We start from the raw sequence: 18,617 nt of genomic DNA on the forward strand, positions 1-18,617 counted from the left end.
TGCCTAGCTGAATTTTCATAATGTTCATATAAGCCCATATATTTCATTTATTTCTCATTTTAGTCCCTCAATTTAAAAATTTCACAATTTAGCCCAAATTACTCAATTTCATCAAAAATTCAAAGGCAAAACTTAGTAATCTAACACATATCTTTAATTTACTATCATCAAACTTCATAAAGCTCACATTATCAAAAATGGAATAACTCAAAGTCATCAACAAAATCAAAAATTAGGACATGGGCTTGATAGATTAATAAGCAACGATTACAAAAACGTAGAAATTATTAGAAACTGATCAAAATTCATACTTTAATTAAGCCTTGTGTGTGCCGAAACCCTAAACTCCTTTTTCTTATTCTTTTTCTTTCAATTTCAGTGGTAATGGTGATAATATGAGCTTATTTTCATGTTTGTTGTATTTAATACATAATAATTCTTCATTTACAAATTTTCCCTTTATAAATTAACATATAATTCATGTTAATTACGGCCATAAATGTCCACTCAAACTTAAAATGGTCTATTTAAAATATAAGGACCTCACAATTAAAGAGACATAGCAATTAAGCACTTTAACAAACAGAAGGCCACTTTTACACTTTACGCGATTAGGTCCTTTTCACAAATTAAGCACACAAATGTTAGAATTTTCATACGAAACTTTCACACATGCTAATTCACATATTATAAACACAGAAAATAATATTAAAATATTTTTTGACTCAGATTTTTGGTCCCGAAACTACTATTCTGACTAAGGTCTAAACAGGACTAGTACATCTACTTCTGAGTTGATTTCGACAGCGTTCTTTGAGTAATTTCTTTGTTCTTCTCTGTGTGCTCCCTTTACTCATCTTCTAATATGTATTTATAGACTTTAGAACGCTCAGAAAGCCTAAAAATTAGGTTTTTTGTGTGTTTGGGAAACAGGGAGTGATATCGACACGGGCTGGCACAGGGGCGTGTGACCAGCCCGTGTGGCTCACAAGGGCGTGTGCCTAGCTTGTGTGGAAATGCCCAGCCTATGTGGTTCCTGAAAATAGCTCTTTTTGTCCTATTTTGGCCCATTTTTTGCTCCTTTCACTTCCGTATGCTCACCTAAGTATAGAAAAAAAATTTAAACGATTAAGAGCATCAAATTCACTAATTTACATAATAAAACATCCAAAAACGAATCAAGCATGGGATTAAAAACATGTTATGTTTATGGTTTATCACAAGCTTGATTCGGCATTGTTTGGCATAATATGATGCATTGGTGAATTTGGTGTAGGTTTATGTATGTTGAAATGTATTTGGTAGGAAGCATGAAATGTGAACCAAAGTGATTTTTTTGCCAAAATAGGTGCAACATTGCAACGATTAGTCCCCAACGTCGTGACTTAAATCGACAATAAATGGTGTCGTGACGTCGATATTTATGAAGTTGCAATGGTATTCATTGATTAATTAGATTGCAACGTGAAAGCCACAATGTCACGACGTCAAACTGTAGATTTTTAAAACTTTTCAATTAAGTTCTTATCGACCTCAAGTTAGCAAAAAATCTTTCATAAGCTCGTATAAAAGTCAGAAATGATTTTACAACTTATTGAGAATGTGTTTTATAATGGCTGAATTGTATTGAAATTTGTTGTAGTTGCTCTGCCAACGAATGTGTCATTAACTCGAACCCGACGATCAGGTTGGGTGTTACAGTAATGTTGTTTTATCTCTAAAAAATATATGAAACAAGTTTGAGATCAAATAAACAAATCTAATTAAGTTCAGATAACTCGAGTTGAATTCAAGTTTAAAAAATAATACTTGATGAACTTGAATCGAGAATCGAGAATCAAACTCCTTCGAATTTGAATTACATTCATATTTATCATTTAAGTTTAATTTAACTCAATTACACTAAATTTGGTTAATTTTATTTTAGGGGCTCTAAAAGTAACGGAAAGTATTAATGGTAACGGAAAATAACGTTGTTTTTATTTGGTTAATTTTATTTTATTCAAAGAGTTTGTGAATGGTAACGGAAAATAACGTTTGATTATTCATACTATTTATATACAGAGATGTGAGCCTACATGTCATAGAAACTTGTGAAATAAAATATTAATGCTATAACTTGACATCTACTACTAAAAATATACTAACTATAACTTAATTTTAAAGTTACCCGCAGAATTTAAAATTCCTAACTTTCAAAAACAAATTTTGCATTTTGAAGCTCTCACAACAAAGTTACGGATTTTTTTTAATTTTTCTAAGAAAAAAAATCAATGTAAGTCTTTTTTTTATTCAATTCAACTTTTGAAATAATAAAATTCGTTTTACAATTAATATTTAATGACAACGTTAATATGGCTGTTAATAAATACCACGTCAAGTCAGCAAATAAATAAAAATAATAAAAATAATTTAAAATAAGTATACAATAAATCTAAACAAATAACTGTCAAGGTTCATTTGAATCTAAACATCCATATATTTATTTAGATACATTCTAGAATTATAAAAATTATTTAAAAACGCTTACAATTGGAAGCATTTTTGTAAAATTAACCTATACTCGTAATTTTTCTAAAAAACAGCCTAATCTAGTAAATTTTAAAAATTTTCGGTATTTATTGATAATTTAATTAATTATGTAAATATGAGATAACTTTAAGAAATTATATGAAAATAATGGGGAATAATTAGAAACACGATAAAACATAAAAACTATATAAACATATAAATATTTAGAAATTTATATATAATAACTTATTCAAGTATAAAAATTTATAAAAATTCGTGAAAAGAACACAATCATGATATGAATATATAATTCTTTTTCTCAAATTGAATCACTATTGAAACTTTGTAAAATATGAGATGAATTTAAACATGACAAAACAATAACATACATATCTTTCTCTAAATTGAGTTGTTATATATGATTAAAGCTGGTAAAACAGGTCTGAGCTCGAAAGTTTATCTGTGCTAATTCAAGCTCTTAATGATTAAAATTTGAAAAAATCTGAGTTGGAGAAAATTTAAGTTTGAGAAAACCCGAACTCAAGAAAATTCTAGCTTGAGTTGATCCGAGCTTGAGAAAGCTCGTGCATAAAATAATACGAGCCCAAGGCCAAACCGAGCCCAAGCTTGAGACCGATCTTAAGCTTAAGATAGATCTGATCTAAAACTTGAAAAATTCTAAATGTATGAAAATATATTTTAAATATTATATAATTATAATAAAATTTATAAATAACACTACAACTTTATGTTGAATTACAAATTAAAATAAATTTTAAAACATTAATTATGAATATAAAATTATTTTAGTAAAAAGACCTCTCTAATCCCTCTAAAAAAACGAAGCAATTTAATCTATATAAATTTGAAAGTAAACAATTAAAGACAATTTGTCTCAACGTTAATGTTTTTTGTCAATTGTACATAATTTTGATTTGTATAATAATAAATTTAACTCTCAAAGTTTAGATATTTTGTCAATATGGTCCTGAATTAACAAATTTAGGCTACAACATTTGTGTAAATGTGTAAATGTTGAGGCTAAATTTATTGAATTTTTTAGAATCAAGACCAAATTGACAAAACATGTCAACATTAAAGGCTAAATTTGTTGTTATTCTAATAAAAATTATGCACAATTGACGAAAGACATTAACACAGTGATTAATTATCCTTAGTTGCTCACTTTGAAAATTGACAGTAATTAAATTGTTCTAATTTTTTTAGAGGGGCCAATTTGCTCAATTTCAAAATTGAGAGAGACTATAGAGGTCTTTTTACCAATAATTTTTAATACAATTATTATATATGTATAATAAATATTCAAAGTTACAAAATTTAAATTTAATGATTATATAAAATATATAATGATGATTAATTTAATGATATGAAAATGAAATTAAGCCTTAAAGAACTCACCGATCAAATTTGCTAAAACTTTTAGCGGATGAAAAATCAAATTTGTATGTACTCATTATACTCACAATTCATATGAAAACCTCTTAAAATAATTTTTCTTGTTAATCTGAGACATTTTGATGAATACCAACTTGACTTACGAAATTGATCGAATAACATGACTTATTTTTACCGGCTTTCAAAAATTCAATAGCAAGGCAAAATGGGTTATACAGGGGCACATGGACAAAATTTGGATTTTTTTTATTATATTTTATTTATATTTTAACATTTTATAATATCTTATGAGTTTTGTAGTTTGTTAGATTTTTTTATTAATTATTGATATTATTATAATTATATAATATTTTAAAACTTTTAAAGTAATAAAGATTATTTTTATTAATTTAAAATTTTTTCCAAACTCACGGTTTATATCTATATATTCTAGATAATAATTCAAATAAATAAAATTTATATACAAATTCATATACATATCATATAATAATATTATTTATGTTAATAAAATTCTTATATATTATATAATTGTAAACATTAGATATGATAAACTTTATTTCAATTACAATAAAACATCTATATAAAATATTTTATTTATATGGTGAATTTGTATTGTATTATTATCATGTAAAAGTAAAATTAATTATTACATTCTAAATATAATTTATAAAGAGTCAAAATTATTTGAATTTATTTAAACATGTCTGCCTTGACTCGATTAGAATTCAAAAAAATCTGAGCCCAAAAAAGTTTCTAAAGCCTAAGAATATTTGTACCAGAGTTGGCACCTCCATATATGATAACGTATGTAAAACCATAATTTATTACAAAAACTTAACTTATACATGACATTTATTCGAAAACGTGTCAAATTCTACATGAAATAAATTATTAGCATGTAAGATTATATTTATAACATTCTAAACCCACAAAAATAACATGAATATAAACTTGATATGAAAAATTAACATGAATGGATCAAGAATACATGAATGTGGCAAAATGGACATTATTACAATAACTCTTAATATATATATATATATATAATATTTTATATAAATTTTGGCACATTAATAATTTTTATGTAGATTTTAACAAATTTGTTTATTTACATTATTTTAGTCAAATTATGTTATTTGTCTCTATATTCTGCATAAGTTGTGTATTTCATCTTTATATTTTAATTTGATCAATTTTAGTTTTTGTAACTTTAAGATTTTGAAGTTCCAGTCATGACATAAATGATAGCAGTTAAATTCATTTGGTTATATTCTACTATCAATACTATACTATGCGTAAAGTTGTAAGTTTAATTCATATTTTCCAATTGCGTAAAGTTGTAAGTTTAGTTCATATTCTCCAATTGGATTATTTTTAATTTCCTATACTTTTCAAATTTTAAAATTTTAGTTTTGACACAAACGATAGCTATCCATTAACTGACTTTTTTGTGAATAATATGTCAAAATAAAAAATTGCATGGTATTACACATGTAATAATATGTTGGCCCTATTAAATATTAGAAATAGCACAATTTAATAAATTTAACCTCAATCATCCGGATCAAAATTAGAATTTCAAATTTTAAAAAAATATAGGAACTAAAAATGACCAAATTAAAATACACAAATTAAATTTACAATTTACACTAATAATAGAATTTAATTTAATTATTTCTCGTATTGAATGTCTATTGTATAATTATGATATATTAGAATTTGTAAATTCTAATTAACCATATCAAATAACTCTAAATTGTGTCATACATCATACAATAAATAGAGTAGAATTTTACTGTTCCAATTTTAAACAAAGGTCTCCCACGGGTTTCTCCAACTCAATACCGGTGGTTCATCCTTGGGAAATTCGAGAACAGAGGGGCAGGTTGCATCATTCGAGACTAGGAGGGTCTGGCAAATCCCGAATGTCAAGCCCTTCAAAATGGTCTCAACCGACGCTATTACATTTATTAATTTCGTTAATAATGATAATCAAATGCTCATGCAGGACGCTCCTTGATGATTGCCAAAGTGCAACATTAAAGCATATCTTTAGAGAAGGAAATCGGACATTTTGGCTTAGATTGGAACCTCCGATTACTAAAATGTTGGATTTTGGTTTTGTTACCAACTGCCATGAGCCCCCATTATGTAGTAAAGATATTTTATTTTCTGATGATCTAGGGAGAAGCTACTCCCGTACGGTGGACTTTTAATTTCAATTTTAATTGCTCCTCGTCAAACAAAAAAAAAAGAGTTATTAAACATTTACATTAAAAACATTCTTTAAGTTTATTGCAAATTATCAGTTCAAATATAGTAACATGCAAGGCATTCATATTGGATTCAACATGAATTGCATATTTGAGTGAAGATTCGGTAGCAATATCAGTGAAAAGCTTAAACTAATCCAATCACTCTCCAAATCCCAATATCTAAAACCCCTGGTTCGGGGTTCTTCATTAATTCTTTCAACAGTACATGTATATTCTGTTGTACACTTGGGAATCTGATCAGTAAGATGTAAAAGAAAGTGAAAAGAAAAAAAAAATCATAACCTGCCTTGGCCTCCACCTTCTTTCATGGAGGTAAAAGAAGTAAACCTTTGTTTCCAGGGAGCATCCTTTTGTTGTTCAATCCATGACAAAAAGGCACTGTCTAACAAGCAGAAGATATTAACATAAAGGAGTTGGTATCTAACCGGAACATATCGGAAATTCGCAACCTGAACGATTGGCCAAACGCCACCTTCCAATATCAAGGCTGGGAGGAAGTCTCTCTTCACGTCTTCCTTCACTTGAGCAGTGCTTTTTCCGGCTGAAAACCCCATATATGTGAAAAACACAAACAAGTCAAAGGGGCCAAAGATAAGGCCATCCATTGCAACTTTTGCAGCAACAAACCTCGCTGACTTTGGACGCAGTAGAAGCCTCATCTTTATAAATTTGTCCAACTCTTCATACCTACATGAAGCAAAGATTACAGTTGTAAGCAGCTCCAAGATTTACTTACCAATCTTACAAATCAAAACCCAGTTCTAAGAGTTTGGTAGAGTCCGGCAAGATTTTATCAAATGTATCGAGGCAACATGTTTGGAATCTCCTAGATGTAGAATTTTACTGTTCCTATTAGGGACCAACCCATATAAATAACGAAAAAGAAGGAATAGAGAAAATTCGACACATAAATTTATGTGGAAAATCTTCCTCAATTAAGAGGATAAAAAATCACAAGCAAAAGAGTCTTCACTAATGAATAAACAATCAAAGAGTACAAGATGAAATTCAAAACAAACCTTAGACCCGAATACAAAGCTCTCTGGCTAAAACACAAAATTCCCTTAAAGCTATCTAAAACTCTCTCATGATTTTTTTTCTCTAATATTACGGTATGATCTTAACTTTTTCTAGGGTTACCAAGGCCCTTTAAATAAGTTAAGATTAGAATTCTAATATAACTATAATATCTCTAGTGTAACCAGAGTTTAATCGGGAAAAGTAACTCTGCTGAGAGTTTAATTACGTAGCTGTTTTAAGTTTGGAATTTGTCGCGTCGTCCCAGCCGTTCTCGTTACAACGTCGCCTCTGTTTCGAACATCATCACGTCGTTGCAATGTCGTGTGATTCCTCGTCACGATGTCCTCTCTACTTTGACTGAAAAATGCGACACACACTCCACAAATCTCCACCTTGACTCGTTTTTTAATATGTCTCATTTGCCAAACCCCGTCATGGGCCTAACTCGATCTTTGCAAGATACAAACCAAGTCCAAATGATGTTTGAACTTGAAAACTAGAAGACTCTTATTCAAAACAATCATACCTTTCTTGCTCATATAACCAAGTCACATATGCCACAACTGAGTTGACTCCAACTCTGTAGTAGACGAGGAAATTGCTGCCGCATCAGTCACTGTTGAACCCTGTAGAATATATAAACTGTCGTAATTCTGACCTTTCATCAAAACGAAAGCTCACGAGATATCTCAATGTCGCTTGACTTGACAATGATTCTACAATCGTTCGAGTCTAACATACCCAGGGAGATGAGATTTTTCTATCAGGCACATGCCTGATATCTGACAGAATCCTAATAATCCCTGTCATACATCCTGATTTGAAAGGTACCAATACCGATTATCTTATAGGGTGAATTATTTTCCATAAGCACAACTCCATCTTCAACTAAGCTATATGTGGAGTACCACTCCTTGTTTGGACACATGATAAGAACACCCCGAATTGAGGATCTACTTAGACGAAAACTTGGACATTTTAATTGTAGACACCAGCAGCAAATCATCACCCTTGTCCTCAGCCACACTAGCATCTACTACCTCAGTTTTTTGCTTTCCTTTCTCGTTACTCTCAACAGCCCTTCTATTTTTATTTTGTAACTTATAACACTCTGCATTAACATGACCCAACTTTTTATAGTAGTCACAGGTCTTGTCTCGATTTCTCGACCTTGATTTTGACCTACACCTGTTCTGACTTGAAACCTTGGATTGTTGTCTACCTCTTGCAACCAAAACCGAGGCTTGTCCATCTGACTTGCTATTTGAATCTAGCTCATTGTCGAGTTTATCTTTACTTAACAAGTTTCCTTTCACATCCTCGAATAAGAGCTTATCTCTACCATAAATCAGAATTTTCTTGAAAGTCTTATATGAATGGAGCAAAGAGCACAATAATAACATAGTCTAATCTTCATCATCTATATTAGCCTCAACATTTTTCAGATCATTCACGAGAGTAACAAATTCACTGATGTGAGCATTAATGGACGCCCCTTCGGCCATACAGAACATGTACAGGTGTTGTTTCAACACTAATTGATTAGCTAGAGGCTTTGTCACGTAAAGGGTTTCTAACTTTCTCCATAAGCCAGATGTTGTTTTCTCCATAAGCACCTCCTGCAACACATTGTTCGTGAGACATAACTGAATTGCAGACAAAGCATTCTCATCAAGCTCATTCCATTCTGACTGATCTGAATCCGCGAGCTTTTGCCCTGTCACGACTTTCTTTAGGCCATTCTAAACTAGTATTGCAATCATCCAAACTTGTCATAAATTGAAATTTGTGATCCCATCAAACTTCTCGATATTGAATCTCATTGTCATCATCTCTAAACGGGTTGATTGCGGAACCCTAACTAAATTCTAATACTAGTTTGTTGATGATCGACCCGTATAAACAATGAGAAAAGAAAGAATAGAGAAAATTGGTTACACATTTATGTAGAAAAACTCCTCCAATCAAGAGTATAAAAAACGAGTAAAAGAGACTTCGCTAATGAATAAACAATTAAAGAGTACAAGATGGAGAAATTCAAAACAAACCCTAACCCCGAATACAAAGTTTTTTCTCTTTGATGTTATGTTATGATCTTCACTTTTTCTAAGGTTACTATGGCCTTTTAAATAGGCTACGATTAGAGTTCTAATATAACTATAATATCTCTGTTGTAATCAATGTTTGACTGAGAAAAATAACCTTACTAAGAGTTTAATTACGAAGCTACTTTAAGTTTGGAATTAGTCGCATCGTTGCGACGTCGTAGACTCCTTTTTGCGACGTCACATGATTCCTCATCACGATGTCACCTTTGCTTTGACTCTGGTTTGATCGAAAAATGCGACACACTCCACAGTTTCAAGATAGAAATTTGGACTCAATAGAGACCTTGAATTTCTTGGATAAAGCATAATTTGATCCATCATCACATATAGAAACATAATTTCTTACTAACCATCAAATGCTCCACAATAACTCCTTTGAAGCTTTTAATCTTTTGATGTTTGAGAATAAATTCTGTCTAATTTAACAGTGTTCTATACACAGCCAAGTATAGTTCAGCAGAAAAACAAAAATAATGTTGATTAATCGACAGGAAAGATAAAAAAAAGAGATGAGAACAGACCAGAAGTGTCCAACTGGTCCAACAAAGCCAAATCCAAACATACTTGTGACAGCTACCCTTTTCCAGTTGACTTTAAATTCATTATCATCATCCTGTCAAATGAAACACCAATCATCGTCTTACTAGTGCAAAAGGAGCTGTTTTATTCAGAATCCAGCTTCAGCAGAGATGCAATAGAAACTATAATTTCAGAAGATGCAATCATGGTGCTAACAAAATAATGGACAATGGGTACAAGGACATAATATGCAAAATGTATGACAATTAGTTACTCGTCAATTAGGTATAATATTTATTACTTGATATCATGACACAAGAACCATCAAACAGAAGAAATTGGTTGCTTAAAGTGTATGAAATAATTCAAAAGCACAAAACATGCACTGATTACTTCTATTGCCTTCTATGCGGTTCCCCTATGACCTAATGGAATACCTTATAAGCAAACAGTAAGCATTAAGTGGAGAGTGCTGATCAGGAATTTGCCATTAAATTACGAATATCCCAAAATTAGTTAACCCGAAAGTATGAGAGCAACCCCCGAAGAAAACCCTTAATATTGACAGCTGAAACAAGATGATCTTGGTACAGAAGTAGGAAATTATTTCGACAGTTCAATTAAGTAAACTTATAAGCAAGTATTTTTTTTATGCTTGCTATGAAACTTGAGGAAACTGTAAACTGTTATGAGTCTGTAAGATGCATGAAACACAAAGATCAACCAACTCTTATAAACAATTATTTGGGAAAAAAAGTCAACTGCTCAGAACAACACAAGTTTTGAAGAACTCTGTCACAGCAATTCTATTCATATTGCCAACGAGATATGGCTGAATTTTCTAATGTCGGAATAAACTAGAAAATGAGTGAGGAAAACCTCGAACATATATCAAATACTAAGAAATGCACACCATGGCATCATTAAATCCATTTTGACCATAAACCATGGGTATGCACTATGCAGTGATGATAAGTAAGACAAATTTCAGTTTATGAGCAGTAGAACAGAAAAAAAATGGAAACCACAACAAAAAGAGGGAAGAAACAGTGGGCATGCTTTTCTTAACAGCTCTATCTCAAGTGAATCCTTGTAGCTCACTAGGATGTCTTATGGACGTAAATTGCACACACCACCCAAGACAAATGTTAGCTTAGTTTGCATTACAGAAACGGCGCCAATTTACCATCTCTTCTGGTAATGCCATATGGAACATTGCCATTACAAGATTGAATTTTCATTACCACTTGAAAATCAATGCTTTAATTATCCCTCAAACATTATCAACCAATAGCCCTCAATCAAACATGAGCTATGAACATCAATAAAGGATTCGGGGGCAATAATGCTACAGCTATATGAATAAAATGGGAATATATCCCAAACAAAAATCATCATCAAAGATCGAAATAACCCAGAAGAAATCAACATAAAATCAGAACATGCAGACACCCAGTTGCAAAACAAAAGTAAGAAAAAAGTGTACCCAATAGCTCAAATAGATACAATCAAGCATAAGGGGAAAAAAAGGTAAAAACAAGAGGAAAATGAGAGGAGAAAAAAAGAGGGTTGTTGGGGATTGGAAAAAGATGCGTACTTTATGATATTGAAGGCGTTTCTTTGCGGTGGAATGGGTGATGTATTGAGCAGCAACATCCCCAATGCCCCAAAGGAAACCTGAGCTGATAATTTGTGTTTTTACAGGATGAAGAGATAAACAGCTCTGGTACCATTTCCATATCCTCAACATTTTATCCAAAAAAAACCCACAGAAATTGAAGAAATAAAAGAAAGGAGTTATTATTAGAGGGTAAAGGGAGAAACTGGGGACTAAAACAGAGAAAATTTGGAACCCATGTCCTACTGACATTTCCATTTCCAGAGAAAACTGGGGACCATTTCCATCTCATTCATTTCAATGAATTTCTCTTCTGGGTGTTTTTGGCTGACTTGGACAGCTATTCAAACATAAAAGATTGGGATTTTTCTATTTTTAATTATTTTGTATTAATAACACAACTAATCTGACTGATTATCAAAATAATAATTAAAGATTCCTTTTATTTTCTTTTATAAATATTGTACTCGTAATTTGTTTTTATCCGATTAATTATTAACTTTTCTTTTCCGCTGAAATATTATTCAAAGCGTGTATAGACAGTAATATAAAATCAAAATGGGGTACTAAATTGAAAATAAATATTGTTTCTAGTAATGGTTTCTGTGTACATTCAATTGCAAGTGATGTGGGTTCACCCATTCCCGGTGGCTAACAAAAGGAATTCAATACATTTCTTAATTTAATGTTTTCAATTTTTATTTTGAATATTTTAATTAATCAGGTTTTTTTTTAAATATATACCCCTTTAATCAATTTATTTTTAATAATTACATATCGTATAAGGGATAAGATTAATAGGAGTTATTTATCTATATTTTTTAGGTTTGTAAAATTTATTATATCCTCATCCATCGTAGCACATGTGATAAATCAAAAAAACATACAAAAAAATAAGTCAGTCATAGATAGTTGAAAGGTCACATTTGTGCTCACCCTTCCAACATAACTATATGTGCAATGGATGATTCTAATCTCCATCGGAAACATTAAGTTGTTAATCACCAAACACTATGTAATCATAATTACTTTACCCCATCAAAAGTAAAATGAATGACAAAATTTGTCCAATTACATATATCATCATCCTATCAAAAACATCTCTCCCACCTAAATAGCAAATCTAAAATGAATGACAAAATTTGTCCAATTACATATATCATCATCCTATCAAAAACATCTCTCCCACCTAAATAGCAAATCTAACATGTCAACATCATCTTACGTGAGATTTCTACCTATAAATACATTCAAGAATAATGAAAAAAGAGATTGACCCTTCAAAAATATTAAATCTACACTTTATCAAGACTCTTTCAATCCTTAATCTTTGATCATCTTTACCACCACTCTTCATAGTCTCTAAATCTCCACCCTAATTGGGTGAACCCATCTTTAGAATAATCACTATCCTCTTCTCATATTCAACACAATATCAACAAAATTATTGGGAGTTTAAGCTTGAATTTTGATATAAAGAGATAACACCTTGTGACTCCACCAACTATGGGTATATCCACCACTTTAATTAGTATTTTAATTGATGCTTTTGTAAGCTTTTAGCCCACAAATATTAGCAAAAAGAAAGTGGGTGATAATACTACATTGAATTTTTTTTCTTCTTTTTTAACGATTGATAACTCAATTACAATCTTTAATTTTGTTTTAAAAACAATTAAAATAATCATATGCTATGCTAAACTATGGACATGCGTATTTTAGACATTAATTTTTGGGTTTGTTTGTATGATTAAGGGAGAAATTAGGGTAACTGGTAGGGTTTCATAAAATAGAAAATTTTTTTTAAATTTTTAAAATTTTTAAATTAATAAAAGTAAAATTATATTTTAGTCCCTTTTAAAAATATAAAAATTTGATTCAATTCTCTAAAAATTATAAAGATATAAATTATTAAAATGATAAAATTACATTTTTATCATCGTAAAAACTGCATTGACTTGAGAAAATACTGATTAAATTAAATCCACCTGTATTTGAACTATTTATAAAATACAAGTTAGAAAGTTATGGTTATTCAAAATCGAGTTGAATTCTATTTTTTATTTAATATAAAATAAATTTTAATTTTTTATGATATAAAAATTAATATTTTGTATTTAAAATAGTGAAATGATTTGAAAATTGTTGAAATTTTTTTAATATTTGTAAAAAAGACTTTGAATTTTTTCAAAAAATATTCAAAAACTCATAAAATAAATCACATTTTATCAAAAATAAGTTAAAAAAACCAAAACAAGTTAAAAAATCAAAAAAATTATTAATATGAAAAAATTGAGAATCAAATTAAACCATTTTATGATAGATGATTCAAAAAATCTACAAAATTCAACCCAACCGTATTGATATTACCCCTAATCTACATTTAAAAAATAGTAATACTAAAATACTTAATTATCTCCAAAACAATCTAAAACGGTTTGATTTAAGGAAACTATTTTATTTTATTTTTAGAAAATAATTTTCATTGATTTTTTAAAATTGGGGGACGTGATTGTTAAATGAAAAAGAACTCAAAAATGAACATATTAAAATATGTTTGGTACTTATTTTTCATAATAGAAGTATGCGAAAATAAAAAAAATTATTACATTTATATAAATTCAAACCACAATAAAATATTTGACATTTAAAATTTTTTGAAAGAAATATTTTATTTTTTAATTTTCACACATTTTTTAAATTTATAAAATTAATTTTTAAAATTTTAACCAAGCATTTTTTTCAACCTTTTTCATTTTCGAGAAAAAGCATTTTTTCAACCTTTTTCATTTTCGAGAAAATGAAAATGAAAATGAAAACAAAAACAAATTTTATTTTTTGAAATCAAATACTTTTTTTTTCTTTTGGAAAAGCGTAAACTAAAATGCGACATCAAAGTGGGTAGTTAAAGAATTGAAAAGGAATTAGTTAACCTTAAATTCTTAATTAGGTGAATAAGGAAGATTTTATTCGGAAAAAAAAATCAATCCTAACTCAACCAAGAAATTACATAAAAGAAAATAGGAATAAAAATCAAAATTATACAGTAACTTTGGTTCTATGTGCAATTTCATATATAAATTTTGATTTTGTGTGATTTTATACATAAAATTTTGATTTAATTTAATTTTCACAAATAATTAATAATATTATCTAATTAGCATCATTTTACGTTGATATAATACATGCACAAACAATTATATTAATATAATATGGAAATAAATGTAGGGTATTCATTTCTTTACATGTGTATAATTGAATCAAAATCAAAGTTTTATTTATACATATGAATCACAATTGAAGTTTCATGTGTACAATTATACTAAATCAAAGTTCATGTAACAAATTGTACATTTAATCAAAGTTCATATATAAATTTGATATTCATCCTAAGAAAATACAAACAAATTATGGAATGAAACCTTTTAGGTTATTGAGTAAATGTGAGATAAAATCTCACAAATATTGATAAGTCGGGAAAATTCGAAATATCAATCAATTTGTAATTTTGGATGAGATTTGAGTATTTTTAAATTGAATTATCTTCTTATAGATCAAAGAGTTATCTTTTAGCTTCACAGCACCTTTTGAAACACATCAATTCGAATTCGGAAGCTCAATTTATAGTCATTTAGTGAAGATTGCACGAACAAATTTTTTTTTAAAGCATCAAGCAAAAATCTCTAAATGAGATAATACAATTTTTTTTTAGTAGAAGCCTTTGGAAATCTCTTTAGCCATCAATTGCTATTTTTTTTCTAAGTTTTAAAGCTGTATATTATTTAAAAGTTTATTTAAGATATTCATTATTTATTTATTCAAAAAATTGAAATTAAGTTATTTAAGTATGGTAAAATCAAATATTTAATTACTTTTAAGAGTTTCTTTATGTTAAATATAAAAAAAGCAAAAATAAAAAAGATCAAAGTTCAAACTAATTGTAGGAAAGTCATTCTAATGCAATCATCACACAAAATATTAAGAATTTCAATAGGTGGGCAAAAGAAAATATGAAGTCCAATAGATTGACTATATGCCAGCTACACCATACCATCGGTAACTTGATTTCTTCCCTAAACATGTGCACAATCCTTACATCCTAACACCATTGTAGCATCTCTTAATGAAGCGAAGGATATGTTTGTTGTTCTACGGATTGATTGCACAAAAAATTGAGTGCATCTGAACTATCCATTGCAAGTATAATTTTCCTCAATCCCATATCCCATGCTTGAAATGACCTATCATAAGCAATCCATATTACATCCTCAATAACAAATCAATTACCAATGTTTCGAAGAATCTCATTAACCAAATCTCATTATGGTCTAATAACACTCCACCTAAGGTTTCCTGGAAAATCCCACTAACCAAATGTAACACCCCAAAATTTTCTAGTTTACTGCACAATACTTTTTTGAAAATTTTGTTCATAATATGATATGAAATTTTATTTTCTTTATAATTATTTCCATTGAACACTTAGAACGTCGTATGTTAGCTTTCTAACTTTTTTTAGACTTTTTCATTGGCTCACCTCTTATCAATAAGATTAATGATCCTTCGCATCATGAAAGTTATCTAGTCATCCCTTTCTTTGAAACCTACCGTAAGACTCTTCATGGGCTTGGCCAAATATGCCACTTGTTTTTCCAAGAATATGACACTAGTTGCGATGACATTCATCACTTCGAAATTTAGCTTTGGGGGAGATGTTGGAATGAAGTTGTCACTTGATTAACTATCTTTCTCCTCGAATGATAATTGACAAGCTACATGATCCATGAGTGGAATGACGAAAATTTGCAAGTATACACAATCGTAATAAGTAATAAAGTTAAAGTATATCGAATTATTGTCTCTACAGGGATTGTACAAGCAAAGATTTATGAAATATAAACTTAAGCAAATTGGTAACTATAAAATATTTTGAAGGAAGTGAGCTATTTCCTAAATTAACTAAGTATTAAATGTAACTAAGTTGTAAACACAGGATAAAAGCAAGACTTTATCAAGTTTAATCAATATGACATAGGCGTGTTAGATTGGTTTTATTCTTTAATCTAACTTTACACTTAAAAAGATTAAGCATGCACCATTTAGATATTATGTCAATTAATTATAATTTTAATTTGATTAAATAATTAATTCAATTGCAATCTTAAAATTATAATGCAAGCATGATTTTATCTAAATGAATAACTAACCAAGGCTTATAACATCACAAATACAATTTCAACAAGTTAAGAAGACAAAATGCAATCAATCTAACATAAACAAAATTTAAGTCATTTTAATTAAATCAAAAGCATCAAAACAATTAGCATTCATGTTCATAATCTCAGAGAAAATAAAAAGAAATAAGAGGAGAAAACTAGAAGACAAATCCATTACTCTCTGAAGTCAGGCTAATGTGCGTCCCTTTCTGCTTTCTGCTTTGTTCTATCGACCAAAAGCTCCAAGATGTTGATTGTTGCTGCTCCAGGAACTTGCAAGACTATTTTTCAATAGGGAAAAATCAGAAATGGGAAAAGGGAATATTTGAGAGAGTAAAGGGGAGAAGAGATGAGAGGAATGGATGAGTGATAAATGAAAGGCAAGGAGAGTGGCTATTAATAAAAGCGTGGGACTGTTAAAAATATCATGGGAGAGAGCCTTGATTTTCTCCTCCCATGGTCGGTCCTTGATTTTAGGAAGAGAAGGTTGAATAGCTTTGTTAAAATTAGCTTGGTGTCATAAAGTGAAGGCTTGAAAAGTAGAAGGGTTGGAACGACCTTGTTAAGAGGTTAGGGGCTATTGTGCAATTATTTTTAATCAGATTTGGGAGTTGATTTGGGCAAGGGATGGATGGTTTTGGGTTTTATAGGTTCAGTGCCTGAGAGGTTCTGAGTTATGTATAAGGGCGAGAAAGAGATTTATTGTGTAGCCTCTAGTAGGGCAGCTGTAATGCTAATTGGACTGGCAGATCACAATATAAATTTGTGGAAGTCCATGGCTATGGCATCATATGATAATATGCTAAGAAGGTGAAAAGGTTTAAGACCATTGGGAAAAGCCTATGGCATTCACCAAAATAGTCTGCTGAGACAATAAACACGAAATTCTCTGCAAAGCCTTTATGGCGATTTATCTAGAAAGCCTTTATGGTAAATCTTTTGGAAAGCCTATGTGGTCGCCTCCTTCTAAAAGCCCTTGAGGTGTGATATCTTGGAAACCTGTGGAATGAGTTCTGCAACGTTCAATTAGAGAGATGCTAGTTTGTCGTATGTGAGATATGAGTATGATACTAAAGCATTTCCCAGTAATATACTTGACAAAATAACCTATTGTGGAATTTGCCACGGTGATCTGTCATGACAGGAAACTTGAGACATATGGGATGTTGGTAGAGTAGGAGTCCGCCATACCTGAAAACTATTGAATCCTAGATTCTGGTAATTTTGAGAGTATGTAAAGAATCAGTTAAGAATAGAACCTATTGGGTAGTGATCTAAAAGTGTAACTAGCTACAACCGCAAGGGACTTAAGTAAAGTAGTTAATGTTAAAAGAGTATAAGATGGTTAAGTGTAGTATTTGACTTATAGATTCTGCCGACCGAGAATCAGAATTGTAACTGCCATTATTTGAGAAGGAAACCCAACTCAGGGAGTAAAAGGCATCTACATCTTTGTAAAAAGGTAAATCTGAGTGAGACTCACAAAGTTTCTTGGAAATTTATATACGTGTTTTTGGGTTGCAGGTCTGTGGGTGGAACCTGTATGCCACGAAGGACCAAGCCAGGATTATGCCAGAGTAACAGTACGAGTTGCATCATTATGCATACAGAGGGTAACTTAGAGGTATGGCACTTAGTACACTACATCATGAAGAATATAGTTTTAGTAAATTTTTGAGTTGTAATGTCTTATACGACTTTGAAGGATCTAATGTATGATAAATATTTTATTTACTTAATCTTTTGTGTTAGATCAGAAGGATCAACTTGAGATCGTCGATAGGGAGGTTGAATTGGCCTTTGAGAAATTATGGTGGAAGCAATGAAAAATATACAATAAAGAACACAATGATTTATAGTGGTTTGACCCCAATTGCCTACTCCACTATCTTAGCTTACCACAACTAAGGATTTCCCCAAATTCACTAATTTG

The 18,617-nt window shown here is 30.1% G+C and overlaps 1 protein-coding gene across 5 annotated transcripts; it reads right to left on the reverse strand.

The window, feature by feature from the left end:
- Positions 1–6,361: 6,361 nt before the first annotated feature.
- Positions 6,362–11,798, reverse strand: LOC121203481 (PXMP2/4 family protein 2). 5 transcript variants are annotated; one of them, XM_041115186.1, is made up of 5 exons: positions 11,448–11,798; positions 9,853–9,944; positions 6,831–6,890; positions 6,653–6,744; positions 6,362–6,585 (listed from the first exon to the last, which is right to left on the reverse strand). In XM_041115186.1, exons 1-5 carry the CDS (start codon positions 11,724–11,726, stop codon positions 6,479–6,481), a joined length of 630 nt encoding a protein of 209 aa, XP_040971120.1. In that variant the 5' UTR covers positions 11,727–11,798; the 3' UTR covers positions 6,362–6,478. The 5 variants fall into 5 exon arrangements, with proteins under 5 accessions (XP_040971120.1, XP_040971121.1, XP_040971118.1 ...); XM_041115187.1 differs by having other exon boundaries at positions 6,362–6,581; positions 11,448–11,797; XM_041115184.1 differs by having other exon boundaries at positions 6,653–6,890; positions 11,448–11,794.
- Between the last annotated feature and the right edge of the window lie 6,819 nt (positions 11,799–18,617).

The sequence above is a fragment of the Gossypium hirsutum genome, chromosome A06, assembly GCF_007990345.1.
Source record: "Gossypium hirsutum isolate 1008001.06 chromosome A06, Gossypium_hirsutum_v2.1, whole genome shotgun sequence".
Taxonomy (NCBI): domain Eukaryota; kingdom Viridiplantae; phylum Streptophyta; class Magnoliopsida; order Malvales; family Malvaceae; genus Gossypium; species Gossypium hirsutum.

What these genes read in the sequence shown, in the direction of transcription:
- LOC121203481 (XM_041115183.1), bottom strand. Translation starts at nt 11,726, where the DNA reads ATGGAAATGTCAGTAGGACATGGGTTCCAAATTTTCTCTGTTTTAGTC. An exon ending in AACGCCTTCAATATCATAAA is followed by an intron (nt 9,945 to 11,447) that starts GTACGCATCTTT and finishes TTCATTTGACAG; the next exon opens with GATGATGATAATGAATTTAA. An exon ending in GGACCAGTTGGACACTTCTG is followed by an intron (nt 6,891 to 9,852) that starts GTCTGTTCTCAT and finishes TGCTTCATGTAG; the next exon opens with GTATGAAGAGTTGGACAAAT.